Source organism: Astyanax mexicanus, chromosome 23 (assembly GCF_023375975.1).
Source record: "Astyanax mexicanus isolate ESR-SI-001 chromosome 23, AstMex3_surface, whole genome shotgun sequence".
Taxonomy (NCBI): Eukaryota; Metazoa; Chordata; class Actinopteri; order Characiformes; family Acestrorhamphidae; genus Astyanax; species Astyanax mexicanus.
In genome coordinates, this window is record NC_064430.1 from 18,747,414 (window position 1) to 18,765,568 (window position 18,155).

An 18,155-nucleotide genomic window follows, 5' to 3' on the forward strand; every position below is an offset into this window, starting at 1 on the left:
TGCTTGCCTGTCCTGTTGCAATAGGCCTGGACTGTAGTCTGCGCGTTTGCTATGTTAAAACATTTTACGTGTGATAAACCGACAGCTGACTAGCTCAGTCTAGCACTTTTGGGTAGTATTTACATCTCGCTAGCACTGCTAATGCTAATGCTGCTGCTCCTTAGCCTTAGTGCTGGAGAAACTTCACTGAAAACTCACCCTTTGACAAAACATTAAACAGGTTACTGTAAATAAATGGAAGCTGTTTACTTACCCAAATAAACAGTTTTCAAGAGAGAGAAATCTGTGTAAATTATCCAGCACGCGTTTGACTTTAAGAATTACAGTTTTGTTTACTAAGGTGCCCCAACTTCTCCATTACGAAGAAAACATTGCGACACCTTTCTCACTTTGATGTAGGCATCCTTACTAATTTCACTTAATGAGCCTTATAATCCGGTGTGCCTTATAGTCTGAAAAATACAGTTGAGACGTTTCTGTCACAGATCATCTTCATACTAGGCTACATACAGTGTTTGGACAATGAAACTGAAACACCTGCTTTTAGACCACAGTAATTCATTGTCTCGACGGACAGTTCTGGTGGAAACAGGAGAGCTGAGGTGCACATTGAATTCTGCCGTGATTTGAGCAGCCGTGGTTTTATGTTTTTTGGATACAATCCGGGTTAGCACCCAAACATCCCTTTCAGACAGCTTCCTCCTACAGCGTCCACAGTTAATCCTGTTGGATGTGGTTCGTCCTTCTTGGTGGTATGCTGACATTACTCTGCATTCTTGCTGTCTTGGTCACAGATGCGCCAGCAAGACCAACACCAACAATTTGTCCTCTTTTGAACTCTGGTATGTCACACATAATGTTGTGTGCATTGCAATATTTTGAGCAAAACTGTGCTCTTACCCTGCTAATTGAACCTTCACACTCTGCTTACACTCTTACTGAAATGACAGGTGTTTCAGTTTCATTGTCCAACCCCTGTAGATCTGTTATGTTCTTGCTGGAGTGTGACGTGACTTGCAGGTGTGACGGATTGTGTATAAACCAATAGGTTGTCGGAATGGTATATCTTTATACCTCTCATCCAACCACAATCAAATTCAACCTCAATCAAAATCAAACTCACATCTGGATGAATTGATTTATCTGGAAAGGATTTTTGTGAATGATAAGAAGCCCGTATGAAAACAAGCTGAAATGAAATAGGAGCAACAAGGCTGTTTTCAAAATGTAGTAGAATGAAGTAGAAAGTTCAGATAACTGGGTGAAAATGTAAGAAGAAGAAATAAAAAGTCGTCAGAAAAATATAAGATAAAAATTTTACTTAATTGCGATAACGAAATATTTGTACTTCATTAATTGACACCAATTTATTAGAAACATCTACTCTTGTGTTTCATACTAATCAAATGAGAATAAACACCTACGTTTGTGTTTCTTTGCCGGCCACTTTAGTAGAAACACTTATTCCTGTGCTTAATTACTGGAAACTTCATCTAAAACCCTTACTGAGTTTTGAATGTAGAATTGGAGGTGTTCAACATAGTTTGGAGAGGTAAGAAGCTCTGATAGCTTCAGGGCTAATTGGTGGTGTATAAGCTTCCATTACTTGTTAGCTCCATTAATCTTGTAGCTTCTTCAGTGCTGATTTTTTTTAAACCATTGCTTTAAATCTTAAAACTGTGGCACTAACACTCTTTTCCATTTTACCTCACTGGGTAGAGAGAGGCAGCATTAAAGCAGAGAGAGAGAGAGAGAGAGAGAGAGAGAGCTTTCCTCTGAGCAAGGATAAAATATTTACCAGTGATTTCAGTCTCATTATTTGTGCATGAGGGATAATCTCAGTGGCACACACTCCGCTAACGATCTCACACACGGCTAACGATCTCACACACGGCTAACGATCTCACACAACACTCACTCCCAGACACTTTATTACTTTCTGACACACACACACACACACACTGTTTTACACAGGAGCAGAGTGTGTGTGTGTGCGCACTCACCACAGTTGGCTTCGTCCGAGCCGTCGGCACAGTCCGGGTCCTCATCACACACCCACAGCTTCGAGATGCAGTGCTTTGTGGTCTTACACTGGAACTGGGTGGGTGAGCATGTGTTATCAGCTGGAGAAACACACACACACACACACACACACACACACACACATGCACAGTCAGTTTTGACAGTGCTCATACTTTAACTATGCTTTCTTCTTGGACTTTTCTTAGTCTTAAAAGAAGCAAGTTTTCTTCCAAGATAAACTTGTATGCGACTTTAATTCATTGATTTAAGTTTTGCAAACTTCAGCCTGGCTCATCTTTGCTTCTCACTGAAGAAAGTCCTTTTCCTAGCTTAAGTCCTGCATCTAAGAGATTGTTTTGAACTGTTCTTTTCATGCACTTCCCCCCAGCTGCCATTTGCCATTCTTCTTATAGGTCACTTGATGTCATCCTGTCAATGGTCAGACCTGAACCCCGATCTCCAGACCTGAACCCCACCAAAAAAACTCTGAATGTAACCATGTAAGATGTAAGTTGGATGGTCACAAGCCATCAATCTAAGCTGAACTGCTTAATTTTTGAAGTAAAATAAAAAAAAAAATTTACCAGAAGTAAAATAAGGTCACCCAATCAGTGTGAAAGACTTGTGGAGACCATGCCAAGATGCCTGAAAGCTGTAAATAAAAATCAGGGTAATTCCAACAAATATTGTTCAGCATTGCTGTTTATAAAAGAATATAAACTTGTTTTTTTTTTGCATTATTGAAGGTTTTAAAGCTCTGTACCTTTTTCAGTATTTTGACCATTTCTGATTTTCTGCAAATAAATGCTCTAAATAACAATATTTGTATTTGTAACTTGGGAGAAATGTTGTCCAATTGTGTGTCCTTGGATTTGTACATGCGTTTGTATGATCTTGACAGTGACTGTCCTTAGAATTTTTTTGGTGTTATTATGGTCTTAGACTGTTTTAATCTCTTTATAGTTTTTGCCCTGACATTTATCTACATCCTTACAGTGTTTGTACTCTCATTTGTATTGAATTCAATACCAGCTGTACTTAAACTAAAAGACATTGTCCCAATCTCAATGAGACTTTGCACTTAATTTGTCTTGCCTTGACAAAGGTAGTCTTGACAAGGCCTCTACTTTGTGAGCAGGACTGAAATTTTTTGCTATTTCAGACTGAAATCTGCGAGAGAGAAATCTCTGAACAAGCCCCCACCCATGTTCACAACAGACTGTGGCGCTGTGCTGCTAAGCTAATCTAAGCTAAGCAAAGGTAGGCTAAGCTCCACCAGCCTCTCTCTGACCTACATATGAGCTGAAATCAAGACCCCTGCCTCTGGGGAAAAAGATCCCGGCTCTAATGCCCCCCCTCCTAACAGGATTAGCACTGTTAAACCCTCCCTCTGCTAGGGTAATCTCAGATACGGGCTAGCCTCAGTTACTGCACCCTACAATTACCACCCGCTAGGCTAATGCTGTTCTCTTCTCCTGCCACCAACTCTCAGAGGCAACAGTTTGCCTCTCTTTTTCTCTCTCTGAGACCATTACAACTTCTCTTTTCATCTATTCCCCTCCTGTTCCTTGCTCAGCCTCTCGCTCTCTCTCTCTTGGTCCGTTCTCTGGAGACTAGTCTAGAAGATTAGGCCCCTGCTGTGGTTTCAAACGGAGGATTTTGCGCTTTTTCTGCCCACATGAGACTGAATGTGTGACACTGATTGGTTCAAAGACTTGACAGGTCTCTTCTTCAGTTCTCCTCTTTACTCTATGCTCTATATTCAGCGCCATGTTCATCTCTCTCAGGCTGCCCAAGGTGCATCACTAAGTATCACTGGGATGGTATTAGTTCTCCATGGGGAAGTTGGGTAATTCAGTTGTAAGATTAAGCACCGCAGTGCAGCGGAATACCACCTCCAGGTTTAACCCAACTGTGGCAGTGAACACACACATACTCACACTAGTGATTGCGACAGTGAGAACACACACCTAGCATGGTGAGCCACCGTCTCATTGGCTACAAGTATATTCAAGCAGATCAGCCATGGATGTCGGGTCCAGGAATTAAACCATTGATGTGACCTAAACCTTGACCTTTCACTAATATTTAGGTGTATTGGGGTACCTAATCCATGGTTCTCAATTTTGAGGATTAAACTAGTGACCTTCTAGGCCTACTGGTGAACCTCAGCCACTGATGCCAGTTCTGGAGCTTGAACCAGTGACCATCTAGGCCTAATAGGGCATTTGAGCCATGGATGCCAATTTTAGAAATTGAACCTGTATCCATTTAGGCCTTTTGAGGCACCTCAGCCATGCATACAGATTTTGGGAATTGAACCAGTGACCATATAGGCCTTTTGAAGCACCTCTGCCATGCATACATATTTTGGGAATTGAACCTGTAATCTTTTAGGCCTTTTGAGGCACTTCAGCCATGCATACAAATTTTGGGAATTGAACCATTGACCATTTAGGCCTATTGGGGCATCTCAGCCATCAGTCATAGATGCCGGTTTTGGGAATCGAACCAGTGATCATTTAGGCCCATTCGGACACCTCAACCATAGATGCCAATTCTGGAAAATGAACCAGTAGTCAGTGACCAGTCCCAAGATCCCTTCTCTAACATTTAGGTGTATTGGGGCACATCCACAACCACTGTGAATACTGGTTTTGGGCCTTAAACCAGTCACCAATGGCATGTCCCAAGCCATGGCTGCAATGTTTAGGCTTATTGGTGAACATCAGATTTAAACCAGTGATGAGTGACCAAGACCCTTCTTCCCCTAACATTTAGGCCTATTGGATCACCTTAGCCATGAATACCAACTCTGGGAATTAAACCAATGACTAGTGACCAGTCCCAAGCTCCCTTCTCTAACATTTAAGTGTATTGGTGGACATCAGCCATGGATGCTAGTTCTGTGGAATGAACCAGTGACCAATCCCAAGCCTTTAACATTTTAAGGCCATGGCTGTCAGTGACTACTCCCAAGCTCCAATCTTTAACATTTAGGCCTATTAAGTCACCTCAGCCATATATGCTAGTTCTGGGAAATTAACCAGTGACCAGTGACAAGTTCCAAGCCCCATTTCTAACATAAAGGCCATTGTTGCCACCCAAATTGTGCAGGGAGGCCAGTGGTTCTGCTACAGGACAGTCTCTAAAGTCCTTGGCTGACTTCCATTAGATCATTTCAATATAAATTACAGAGATGGAATTTGCTGCTTGATTTGCGCCATTAACATTCTTCTCCTCTTGTTCTTCTCGCTACGTTTGGCACCATCAATTATGATGCACTTGTCTTTTTCTTTCCTACAGAGAGAAAAGTACCAGCCTTATATCATTTCCATTCAGACTTTTCAACCAGGATAAACTTCACTGCTAATGTCATCCACACATTACCCATGAAAATCTTTAAGGATCTTTTCTAGGACTCCTTTACCTCTCAGCCAATATTATTGTTATGTTTATGGTTTTGCCTTTGGTTAATATAACATTGGGCTAATTCTAGAGTTTGTTTTTTTTGCACGTACACTTATAAACTGACGATATTTGTTATGGTTGAAATTTTATCACAGGCATATTCTTCCAAATCTGTGCCATTTCTGTCCCCAGGAAATTACATACGTAAATGTGCACACAAAATAACTTTAAAATACATTTTATTATTAAGCATTCTAACTATAAACTTTACTATAAAATACATTTTTTATATATATATTTTTTTTCTTTGTTGTATGACTCTGAATCCCAGCTTTACTTTGAAAATGTTTATTTTCAAAATAAATCAATAATATTTAAGTTAAAATACACATTTGGCTTGAAAACCTTGTAAAAAATTAGAGATTCAGAGTTGAAAAAAGATTTGGTAGAACATAATAGTTTTAACCTAAGGTTATTTTTATGGTTATTTTTAGTAGCACAGGATAAATATAAGCGGCAGTTAATTGCGTTGTTCTATTTGTAGCACAAGATAAATATAACCTGTGGCTATTTCTATGCTTTGTTATTAAGCTCATTAAAATAACCAGAGGCTATCAAGGTAATTAATGTTAGTGTTAGTGTTACTATGCAAATAAATTATACTGTGCAGCCCAACCAAATTATTCAGAATGCAAATATGAAACAACAATAAACGGAGCCTAATGAATTCCCCCATATAGAACACAATAATCATATTTATATCAGATTTATATCAAAACAAACTGTCAGAAGTTCAGATATTAATTAGATATTAATTTGTTTTTTTTATCTACAGTAACAGATACCCCCCCTCTCCTTCACACTGTGAGTGTTTGCTTTCACACCGTGGGAAAAGGAGAGTGGAAGAAAGTGGAAGAAAGGAAGCTCCCCACTGTGGTAAATATCTGGAAGGAGCTCAGGTGAGATAATATCTGCAGGTGAGCTTTACCTGATTAATCTTCATTGATCTGGTCTAAAAGCTCCTGCAGTGATAAATGGAGTCCTGTTTTAACACTTACACTTCACACACTGCAGTGCTTAGAGAGGAGAGAGTATATGGTCAGGTATTGGGACACCTACTCATTTAATGTTTCTTCTAAAAGAATAGTAGAGAATAGATTATCCTGCTTTTGATGGAGTAACTGTCCCTATTGTTCATGAAAGACTTGATTCTACAGGATTTGCGACACAGCATTGGTGTGAGGGTTTTGCACTGGAAAGTGCTGGTTTGAATCCCGGTCATGCAGCTTGCCATCAGCTGCCAGAGCTCTGAGAGAGCACAATTGGGTTGACGAAACTCTTTCCCCTTATCACTCCTAGGGTGATGTTGATCATTACAAGATGTCTGTAGGCTGACTCATACTCACCCACAGGAGATTAATCTTTTTCTTGAGCAAACATGCTACATTTGTTTTGATGATATATATTAACATACTTTACATACAGCTCTGTTAAAATTAAAAGACCATTTCAGGACAACATTTCTCCTAAATTCCAAATAAATTGGCGTGGTGCCAATAGGTTCGTGTTTGTTTATCGGCTCTAGAGAATCCAGTTATGTTGGCAGTGTTTCTCTACAGGGATTAGGTGAACTGTGTGTGTATGTGTGTGTGTGTGTGTGCATTTGCACATCTATATCAGCAATGATTGCAATATAAAATAGCTAAATGGATTCATTAAAAGGGGTGTCCACAAGTATTTGCACTTGTAGTTTAAAATCTATGAATGATGAAAGCATTTGTTTGAAGCCACTAGCAGAATGTTTGGAATCATGGTTTTGTAACAGGTTTATAAAACAGTGAGGGGAATCTTACGGCACTCATGCTCGTCCTCTCCGTCCCCACAGTCATCCTGACCATTACACCGCAGGTTCCCAGGGATACACCGGTGTGTCTGCGTGCATTTAAAATGCCCTGAGAGACAGATGTAGGAATCTAAAGAGAGAGAGAGAGAGAGAGAGAGAGAGAGATGCTTATCCATGCCTTTATTTCCTGTATAACACATTTAATGCAGACAGACTAGAGACTGTTTTCACTGAAAGCAAATAGACTGGCGTCATCCCTCCATCCTTACCACAGTTGGCTTCATCTGAGTTATCTCCACAGTCGTTCTCTCCATCACAGATAAACGGAGGGAGAGCACACAGACCCGTCCGGCACTGAAACCGACCCGGCTGACACTTAAACTCCGCTGGAGGATAGAAAGGAAGGAAGGATTTAAGGAAGAAAGGAAGAAAAAAAGTAAGGAGAAAAGAAAAGAAGGCAGCAAAATCAAACAAAGAAAGAAAGCAAGGAAATAAGAAGAGAATGAGATGGAATAGATAAAGACAAAAGAAAATAAGTGGGAATGAATGAAGGAAAAATGTAATACAGGAAGGATTTAAGAAATAAAAAGAAAAGACATAAGATGGATAAAATGTAGGAACCAAGGAAGGAACAAATGAACAAAGGAAAAAGGAAGGATTAAGAAAGGAAGGAATGAAGGAAAAAGTAAGGAAGGATGGAAGGAACAAAATAGGAAAAATAATAGACAAAGATAGAAGGAATAAGCATGGAAGGAATGAAAAATGTGGAAAAAGAGTAAAAAGAAGTATAAGAAGTAAGGAAAGAAGACATAAGAAAATATGTGATTAAGGAAAGAAAAAAGAAAGGAAAGAAGAAAGAAAGAAAGAAAGACAGCATGAAAAAAATTAATGAAAAAAGAACAAGAAAAAGGAAGGGAGAAAACAAGTAAGAAAGCATAAATGGTAAACAAAGGAAAGGGGAAATAAAAGGAAGGAATGAGGAAATAAGGAAAACAAAGAAGGGCAGAAGAAAGGATGTAACAAATGTTAAAATGGAAAAAAAATGAAAAGAGAGTGGACAAGAGGAAAAGTAGGAAATAAGGATGAAAGAGGAAAGAATAAAGGAAGAAAAGGGGAAATTGTGGATAAAAAGTAGAAACCAAAAAAAAAGGAATGAAACATAGAAAAAAGGAGGAAAAGGGAAAAAAAGGTAAGGAAAAAAGACAAGAAAATAAAATGAGGGCATAAAAAAAAAACAAGAAAGGGAAGAAGAAAAGTAGGATGTGGAAAAAAAAGAAAATGAAAGTGGACAAGAGGAAAAGTAGGACATAAGGTTGAAAGAGGAAAGAAAGAAGAAAGAAAAAAGAAAAGGTAGGAAACAAGGATGGAAGTAACAAAGAAACGAAGAAAGATGAAAAATGAAAGATTGGAGAAAATATAAGTTTTGAAGGAAAGAAATAAGGAGGAAATGAGTAAGGAAGAATATAAGAGAAAGAGAGAGAGAGAGAGAGAGAGAGAGAGAGAGAGAGACAGTGGTGTGATGTTAGATATATGGGAAGTTGATTGACAGACTTAGATTGAAGTGCAACAGCATTGAGAGGAGAGCTGAGAGAAATCACAGGTTAAAAGCTATAATACACCACTGTCCTCCTACACACTCACACACACACTCACACACACACACACACACACTCAGTCTGTCTGTCTGAATCAGTGATGTGGAGGTATAAAGACGAGGGGGCGCTACTGAACACTATGGAAGTCTATAATGGTGTTATCAATGTTACATAGTTCAGTTAGATTAACACTGATAGAGTTCATATTACTGCACACATGGTGCAACACACGTGTAATATGTGTTATAATTGGGGTATGATTGGGGTAACAGATACTGAATGTGTTACTGAATGTCTGTTACGGGGTTGTTTGGTGTAACAAATGAGGAAAATATGATACTGAATATATGTAGTGTACCATATGCTGAATGTCTGTACTTAAATATGTTTCTAGATTATGTGATGTAACATACAGTTATGAAACGAAAAAACAAGAGACCACTTAAAAGTGTTGAGTTTCTTTGATTTTACCGAATTGAAAACCTCTGGAATATAATCAAGAGAAAGATGGATGATCACAAGCCATCAAACCAAACAGAACTGCTTGAATTTTTGAACCAGGAGTAAAGGCGTACAGTTATCCAAAAGCAGTGTGTAAGACTGGTGGAGGATTATTTCACCAAATATTGATTTCTAAACTCTTAAAACTTTATGAATATGAACTTGTTTTCTTTGCATTATTTGAGGTCTGAAAGCTCTGCATCTTTTTTGTAATTTCAGCCATTTCTCATTTTCTGCAAATAAATGCTCTAAATGACAATATTTTTATCTGGAATTTAGGAGAAATGTTGTCCGTAGCTTATAGAATAAAAAAAATTATTTTACTCAAACATCTACAGTCTCTAAAAATAGTGAAATCAGAGAAACGTATTCAGAAACTGAAGTGGTCTCTTATTTTTTTTTCCAGAGCTGTATATTAAAGGACTATAGCTGACTGTGTGTTATAGGGCTGTGTAGTATAACAGATATTGAATGTAGGCTACTGAATGTGTTTTAGGCGGTTGTTTGGCGTAAGACATACTGCATATATGTTATCAAATGTGTATTAAAGGGCTGTGTGGTGTAACAGGCTGAATGTATGTGAATTAACATATGTAACAGGGATGTTAAATATATATGTCACTGGATGTTGTTTGTTGTTTGGTGTAACAGATGTCAAATGTGTGTTACTGAATGTGTGTAACAGGGATGTTAGCGTAACATATGTTGAATGTGTGTTACTGAACATCAGTTACGAGGCTACTTGCTGTAATAACTACTACATTTAATCGTATGGGGCTGTTATAGTGCAGTTACTCACGACAGTCTGCAGGTTCATCTGAACCATCGCCACAGTCATCTACAGTGTCACATTTCCACCAGAAGGGAATACACTCATCTGTACCACAACGAAACTACACACACACACACACACACAAAGAGAAAAAATAAGAACTTGTGAGAAGAATAAGAAAAAGTGAATTCATGTTAACAAATCTGTGAGTTACAGCATTCTGACTGAGGCTGGTACCTGGCTTGCAGTGCAGTTAGAAAGACAGGTCTTGTTGTCATTGGCCAGATAAAAGTGGGTGGGGCAGGCACACCTGTACCCTCCACCTGGAGACAGTAGGCACAGGTGACTGCAGCCTCCATTATTCACCTGACACTGGTGTTTAGGAACTGAGAACAAATAAAAATATATAAATTAGTAAACAACAATTACCTAAAATTCCTAATTCCTAATCCCAAATTCCTAGTAAAAATATTGTCAGTGTAAAGCATGTATTTGTAGAAAATGAGAAATGATATGAATGAATGAAAAAGATACAGTGCTTTTTAAATAATGCAAAGAAAACAAGTTCATGTTCGTAAAGTTTTAAGAGTTCAGAAATCAATATGTGTTGGAATAACCCTGGTTTCTAATCACAGTTTTCATGCATCTTGGCATGTTCTCCTCCACCAGTCTTACACACTGCTTTTGGATAACTTTATGCCTTTACTCCTGGTGCAAAAATCATATTCCTCATGATTATATTCCAGAGGTTTTAAATTTGGTAAAATCAAAGAAACTCATCATTTTTAAGTGATTTCTTATTTTTTTCCAGAGCTGTATATATTTACCCTAATGAGAGACTTTAGCTCCGCCTCCTTAGTTTATATCACAATACCTACATTTAGAGCTATATTAATATATGTTCACCCTAATGAAAGACTGTAGCTACACTTCAGTGTATATCACAATATCTACATTTAGAATTAAATATATAGCCTGTGGAGGCTATATGTTGACTGAGTGAAATATATTCAGCCACAGATCTAATCCTATAGTGACTCATCAGAGTGTGGTAAGCACCATCTGATCAAGCTGCTCAGCCAATCAGTGAGTAAATCAACTATAAACAAGCAAACAGACAAACATAAACAGGAAGAGGAGAAGCATGCTGATGCAGAGGTTGTGTGGGAGGAGGTACCGTCGGGCTGCCGGAGTGGGTGGTAGACTTTAATGTCTCGGATGGTTTGCCAGGAGCTGAGGAGTTCGGAGCGCTTGGCTCCGGTGGTCTTGTGAGCCCGACTTAGTGTTTTGGTCTTCTGATCGCTCCAATAGAGGAAATCCTCAAACAGCGCCAGACTCGTAACCCCACCCATGCCCTCGTTAGGAACTGAAACCAAACGAGACGCCATCGATTACTGACGAGGCTGGAAACCTGCCAGCTATAACACACACGGTAAACACACACTCTGTCTGCTACAATGATACTGAGAACACACATCTCAGACAGTTTAACCTTCAGAAGCCCTGAGTCATTACTGCTATTGTACTGCAGCACATTGACCTTAAAGAAGAAGCACTACTTACTATTTAATTCACAGTCATATAAATAGTCATATACACACATGACAGAAGCCTGTTGATGGGTAGAAACCTAGAAATGGGCAGAAACCTTGGAATAAGGAAAAGAGGTCTTGGAATTCAGCCTTGGAATGAACAAAATCCTGTGAATGGACAGAAGTCTGGGAATGGACAGAAGCCTGTGAATGGGCAGAAGCCTGGGAATGGGAAGAAGCCTGGGAATGGGCAGAAACCTGGGAATAATCAGAAGCCTAGGAATGGGCAGAAGCCTAGGAATGGGCAGAAGCCTAGGAAAGGACAGAAGCCTGTGAATGGGCAAAAGCCTTGGAATGGGCAGAAGCCTGGGAATGGGCAGAAGCCTGCAAATAGATAGAAGCCTGGAAATGATCAGAAGCCTAGGAACGGGCAGAAGCCTAGGAATGGACAGAAGCCTGGGAATGGGCAGAAGACTGGGAATAAGCAAAAAGAAGTCTGGGAACAGACAGAAGCCTGGAAATGGGCAAGAGCCTAGGAATGGGCAGAAGACGTTAATTGGCAGAAGCCAGTGAATGGGCAGAAGCCTGGGAACAGAAAGAAGCCTGGGAACAGAAAGAAGCCTATGAATGGGAAGAAGCCTGGGAATTAGCAGAAGCTGGTAAATCGGCAGAAGCCAGTGAATGGGCAGAAGCCTGGGAATGGGCAGAAGCCTGGGAATGAGCAGAAGCCTGGGAATGGGCAGAAGCCTGGGAATGGATAGAAGCCTGGGAATGGGCAGAAGCCTAGGAATGGGCAGAAGCCTGGGAATAGACAGAAGCCTGGGAATGGACAGAAGCCTGGGAATGGGCAAAAGGCTGGGAAAAAGCAGAAAGAAGCCAGTGAATGGGCAGAAGCCTGGGAAGGGGCAGAAGCCGGTAAATCGGCAGAAGCCAGTGAATGGGCAGAAGCCTGGGAATGGACAGAAGCCTAGGAATGGGCAGAAGGCTGGGAATAAGCAGAAAGAAGCCAGTGAATAGGCAGAAGCCTGGGAATGGGCAGAAGCCTGGGAATGGACAGAAGCCTGGGAATGGGCAGAAGCCTGGGAATGGGCAGAAGCCTGTGAATGGGCAGAAGCCTAGGAATGGGCAGAAGCCTGGGAATGGGCACAAGCCTGGGAATGAACAGAAGCCTGGGAATGGGCAGAAGCCTGGGAATGGGCAGAAGCCTGGGAATGGTCAGAAGCCTGGGAATGGACAGAAGCCTGGGAATGGGCAGAAGTCTGGGAATGGTCAGAAGCCTGGGAATAGGCAGAAGCCTGGGAATGGGCAGAAGCCCTGCGAATGAATAGAAGCCTGGGAATGGGCAGAAGCCTGGGAATGGGCAGAAGCCTGGGAATGGGCAGAAGCCTGGGAATGGGCAGAAGTCTGGGAATGGGCAGAAGCCTGGGAATAGGCAGAAGTCTGGGAATGGGCAGAAGCCTAGGAATGGGCAGAAGCCTAGGAATGGACAGAAGCCTGTGAATGGGCAGAAGCCTTGGAATGGGCAGAAGCCTGGGAATGGGCAGAAGCCTGCAAATAGATAGAAGCCTGGAAATTATCAGAAGCCTAGGAATGGGCAGAAGCCTGGGAATGGGAAGAGGGCTGGGAATAAGCAAAAAGAAGCCAGTGAATGGGCAGAAGCCTGGCAATGGGCTGAAGCCTAGGAATATGCAGAAGCCTAGGAATGGGCAGAAGTCTGGGAACAGACAGAAGCCTGGAAATGGGCAGGAGCCTAGGAATGGGCAGAAGACGTTAATTGGCAGAAGCCAGTGAATGGGCAGAAGCCTGGGAACAGAAAGAAGCCTGGGAACAGAAAGAAGCCTAGGAATGGGCAGAAGCCTGGGAATGGACAGAAGCCTGGGAATGGGCAGAAGCCTGGGAATGGGCAGAAGCCTGCGAATGGACAGAAGCCTGCGAATGGCTAGAAGCCTGGGAATGGGCAGAAGCCTAGGAATGGGCAGAAGCCTGGGAATGGACAGAAGCCTGGGAATGGGCAGAAGGCTGGGAAAAAGCAGAAAGAAGCCAGTGAATTGGCAGAAGCCTGGGAAGGGGCAGAAGCCGGTAAATCGGCAGAAGCCAGTGAATGGGCAGAAGCCTGGGAATGGACAGAAGCCTGGGAATGGGCAGAAGGCTGGGAAGAAGCAGAAAGAAGCCAGTGAATAGGCAGAAGCCTGGGAATGGGCAGAAGCCTGGGAATGGACAGAAGCCTGGGAATGGGCAGAAGCCTGGGAATAGGCAGAAGCCTGTGAATGGGCAGAAGCCTAGGAATGGGCAGAAGCCTAGGAATGGGCAGAAGCTTGTGAATGGGCAGAAGTCGGTAAATCGTCAGAAGCCTGGGAATGGGCAGAAGCCTGGGAATGGGCAGAAGCCCTGGGAATGGATAGAAGCCTGGGAATGGGCAGAAGCCTAGGAATGGGCAGAAGCCTGGAAATGGGCAGAAGGCTGTGAATAAGCAGAAAGAAGCCAGTGAATGGGCAGAAGCCTGGGAATGGGCAGAAGCCTGGGAATGGACAGAAGCCTGGGAATGGGCAGAAGCCTGGGAATGGGCAGAAGTCTGGGAATAGGCAGAAGCCTGGGAATGGGCAGAAGCCTGATAATGGACAGAAGCTTGGGACTGGGCAGAAGGCTGGGAATGGCCAGAAGCGGTAAATCGGCAGAAGCCAGTGAATGGGCAGAAGCCTAGGAATGGGCAGAAGCCTGGAAATGGGAAGAAGCCTAGGAATGGGCAGAAATCTGGGAAAGGGTAGAAGTCTTGGAATTAACAGAAGCCTGTGAATGGGCAAAAGCCTGGGAATGAGCAGAAGCCTAGGAATGGGCAGAAGCCTGGGAATGGGCAAAAGCCTGGGAATGAACAGAAGCCTAGGACTGGGCAGAAGCCTGGGAATGGGCAAAAGCCTGGAAATTAACAGAAGCCTAGGAACTGGCAGAAGCCTGGGAATGGGCAGAAGCCTGGGAATAGGCAGAAGCCTGTGAATGGGAAGAAGCCCGGAAATTGTTTAGAAGCCTGGGAATGGGCAGAAGCCTGGGAATGGGAAGACGCCTGTAAATTGTTTAGAAGCCTGGGAATGGGAAGAAGCCTGGAAATTGTTTAGAAGCCTGGGAATGGTCAGAAGCCTGGGAATGGGCAGAAGCCTAGGAATGAGCAGAAGCCTAGGAATGGGCAGAAGCCTAGGAATGGGCAGTATTTCCTCAATAAAAAATCAGATCATTATTTTTTAATTGTTCCATGTGGTAAATGCAAAATCACTCTGATATACAAAAAAAGAAAGAGCTACATAAATAATAAAAGTAAATTCTAAGAGCTAAAATCAGCTTGAAGCATCTCAAGCTGGTGCATTTCAGTACACCTCATAAAGCTCTGCAGAGTGAAGCTGAGATAATGATCAGTCTCACCTCGGTATCTTCTGGAGCCGTCCATGTTAGAGAACAGTATGTGGTTCTGATCTGCCCAGTAGATCCTCTGGTTGACGTAGTCGATGGTGAGAGCAGACGGGGTGTGTATTTCTGTATCAACAATCACCTGCGCTTTACTCCCGTCCATCCCGATCCGCCCGATGTGTGGATACTCACAGCAGTCTATCCAGAACACAAACCTACAAACATACAAAACACCTCCATCATTCTGAACATGAATCCTATTAGAACTTCAATCTGAATATTAATGCTTTAACACATAATTTAGGATATTTTCAGGATTTCCTTCTGGTGATTTCTGTCCCTTGATCTTGAACATAAATATCTGCAGATAATATATCAGTGTATATACCCTGTGTTAGTATCCAGTGCGAGAGCAGAAGGGTTTCTCAGCCCAGTGCTGAGGAGGACAGTGGGGTAGAGTCCGTTAGCCTTCGCCACCTCCACAGTCTTCCTCTCAGCATCACACCAGTACAGATTCTTCCCGATCCAGTCCACTGCCAGGGCATTCGGCACAGACGTCCTGTGGACCACCTGAGAAAGAATCTCTCAGGATAATTATTCACAACTTTTACACAAGCTAATCTTTTTCCACTTCATCCAGTATTTAGCAGATTAAACACTAAGAACAGCTAATAACCAGATTCATCTTTTAGAGATGATTTTCGCATTGGATGCAAATCTAATTTGAACTCTACAAATCAGGGGTGTGACAAGATACTCATCTCATGAAACAAAACGAGACGTGACGTGAACGAGACTTTTTTTTACTTCAAAGTTGAAATATATGACAGAAATAAATATTTTATTTGACAGAAATTTACAAAATGCAAAACTGCAGGTGAATTTGTTAATATTTTGTAAGTAATCATCTTGTAAATGGATACCAATCAATTTGTACTCTTTTTTCCTGTATAATCTCACATACCTGAGTCTCTTCAGACCTTAGAACTATTGCAATCCTTGGCAAAACTGGTAAATCTCCTTTTTCTCCTTTTTATTCAGATCTGGCAACCTATGACTGAATCCTCTGCATCGCACCAAGGTGTTGATGCTGTGTGTGTCCACGATTCCACGTTACTCTGCAGATTATTCACATTATTGACTTATTGTACATTTGGCCGTGACCATTTCCGCCTAATTCATCCATTTTTATCCTTTTTTTTCCAAATCAAAATCAAAATGTTTATTTATACAGTATAGCACATTTTACAACTGGTGTTGTTGCAAGTAGCATTACAGAAATGTGGTAGCAGGATAGAGAATCGGACAAAACACTGAACATACAATACAGAACCCTAAATAAGCTACAGAGGTAAGGACAAACTCCCCCAAAGCTAGAGGAGGGAGAAACCTTGGAAGGAACCAAGACTTAATAATTAGTTTCTCAGGGGGACGTCTGTAAAAAATATTTCACACTATTTCTACTCTGTGATAAAACTCTTGCATCCAGACTACTTTTTTGGCTTTCTCGCTCACATGACATGCCGTTCAGTAGCTCCTCCATTTCCACTCGCTGTTGTGGAAACGCGCACCCAAAGTGTAATTACGGTGCGTGACAGTGGACAAATAGCTATTTTATTAAACGCAAACGCGAGGTGACGAAAATCAGAGATGTGAGTCTGGACTGAAATAGATTACCGGAGGAGCATGGAGTTCAGCGAAAATAGTAGATAATTCAGCCTGTAATTTTCTAAAAGTTCAACTGAGAAAAACACGTACATGGTCGTTCAGGAAAAAAATCACAGAGGACCCCCCCATAAAGTAGAAAATTACCTCAGGACCCCCTGAGAATTAATCCCATCCGGATATAGCTTTACATGTACCATGTAGTAACACATGTACTATCACATGTATTATCAATGCTAATATATAAAAAGGGACCCATCCTCCTTTGGTCAGAGAATTTCTAAATGATCAGGGGCATAAAATGATGGTAAAAATACAATGTTATATTTTATTTTCGCAAGTTTTTCTAAGCCAATTTACTTTAAATTTCAAATAAAAAACTTGGATGTCACTGCAACCATCTTAATGCGCTAATAAGTAGAATTTTTTATTGTTGCTAAAAAGCCCACTCTTTAAAAACAAAGTATTCATCTGATTACTGAAAAAGGCAAACAAGTAAACACCAGAGACTGTGTCTGGGTGCCTCGCCCCGATACAGTAATATAATAATTAGCATAGTAAATTAACAAGGGTTACAGGGCCAGGAACAAACAAAACAGAATAAAATCAGTGTATAAACGCTGGAACACGGCATGCGCTAGTAATTTAGTGGATAAACAGCCTGCTCTGGCCTCTTTCATCCAGCAACATGTAAATGAGCTTAAAACTACACTGAAAGGGCGACAGCGCCGGTAATTATCACAACTCACAACAAACTTCCCCCCAAAACCCACAACCATAATCTTTCACAACTCCTCTCATACACTATTTACTTCTGGTGATACGGGGAAAATAAAGAAATACCCTCCTGTTCGGAATAAATAATGTGGCCCCCAGTTGGCACTCACGTCCCAGTCTTTTAATCACTCTTTCTTTGAGCTGTTTGCGCCCCCCTGCCTGCAGCTGCTGCTGCTGTTTTAAAGAAAAAATGCTTTTGTTGACTTTCTGGAGATTTGTATCGAAAGCTGAGAAACAGAGAACAGACCGGCGCAACTGTACAGCAGCAATTAATAGGAGTTTATTACCATACATTAAGGGGGAGGGGGGGCACAAATTTCTTTAAAAGGGTAAAACTCATCTGACAGGTGTTAACATTTATAAACGTGACTCACAGCACTTTAGCTCTATCAATTCAACCCAATTTAAGCCTGTTTAGCCAACAGCACTTCTTCAGTATACCCATTTAGATTACCCATTTGAATTTAGCCTGATAATTTAGCCTATAGACGTTTTGCCTCATCCATGCTCACTAACACAGATTAGTCTTGCTCATTCACCCTATTTAGCCTACCAGAATTTAGATTCTGCAATTCAACCAACAGAAGTAAAGCCTCAGCTATTCAGCATTCAGAATGAAGCAAAGTGTCTAGAAACCCATA

The 18,155-nt window shown here is 41.4% G+C and overlaps 1 protein-coding gene across 1 annotated transcript in view; it reads right to left on the bottom strand.

Moving 5' to 3' along the window:
- Positions 1–18,155, bottom strand: part of lrp1ba (low density lipoprotein receptor-related protein 1Ba) — a 327,687-nt gene that overhangs the window by 52,935 nt on the left and 256,597 nt on the right. Inside the window, exons 59-66 of the mRNA XM_049470884.1 lie at positions 15,461–15,642; positions 15,088–15,287; positions 11,322–11,510; positions 10,382–10,530; positions 10,172–10,265; positions 7,546–7,662; positions 7,287–7,406; positions 2,004–2,123 (exon numbers count right to left, since the gene is read on the bottom strand). Of these exons, the coding sequence (XP_049326841.1) occupies positions 2,004–2,123; positions 7,287–7,406; positions 7,546–7,662; positions 10,172–10,265; positions 10,382–10,530; positions 11,322–11,510; positions 15,088–15,287; positions 15,461–15,642 (1,171 nt within the window). The remainder of the gene's footprint in view (positions 1–2,003; positions 2,124–7,286; positions 7,407–7,545; positions 7,663–10,171; positions 10,266–10,381; positions 10,531–11,321; positions 11,511–15,087; positions 15,288–15,460; positions 15,643–18,155) is intronic.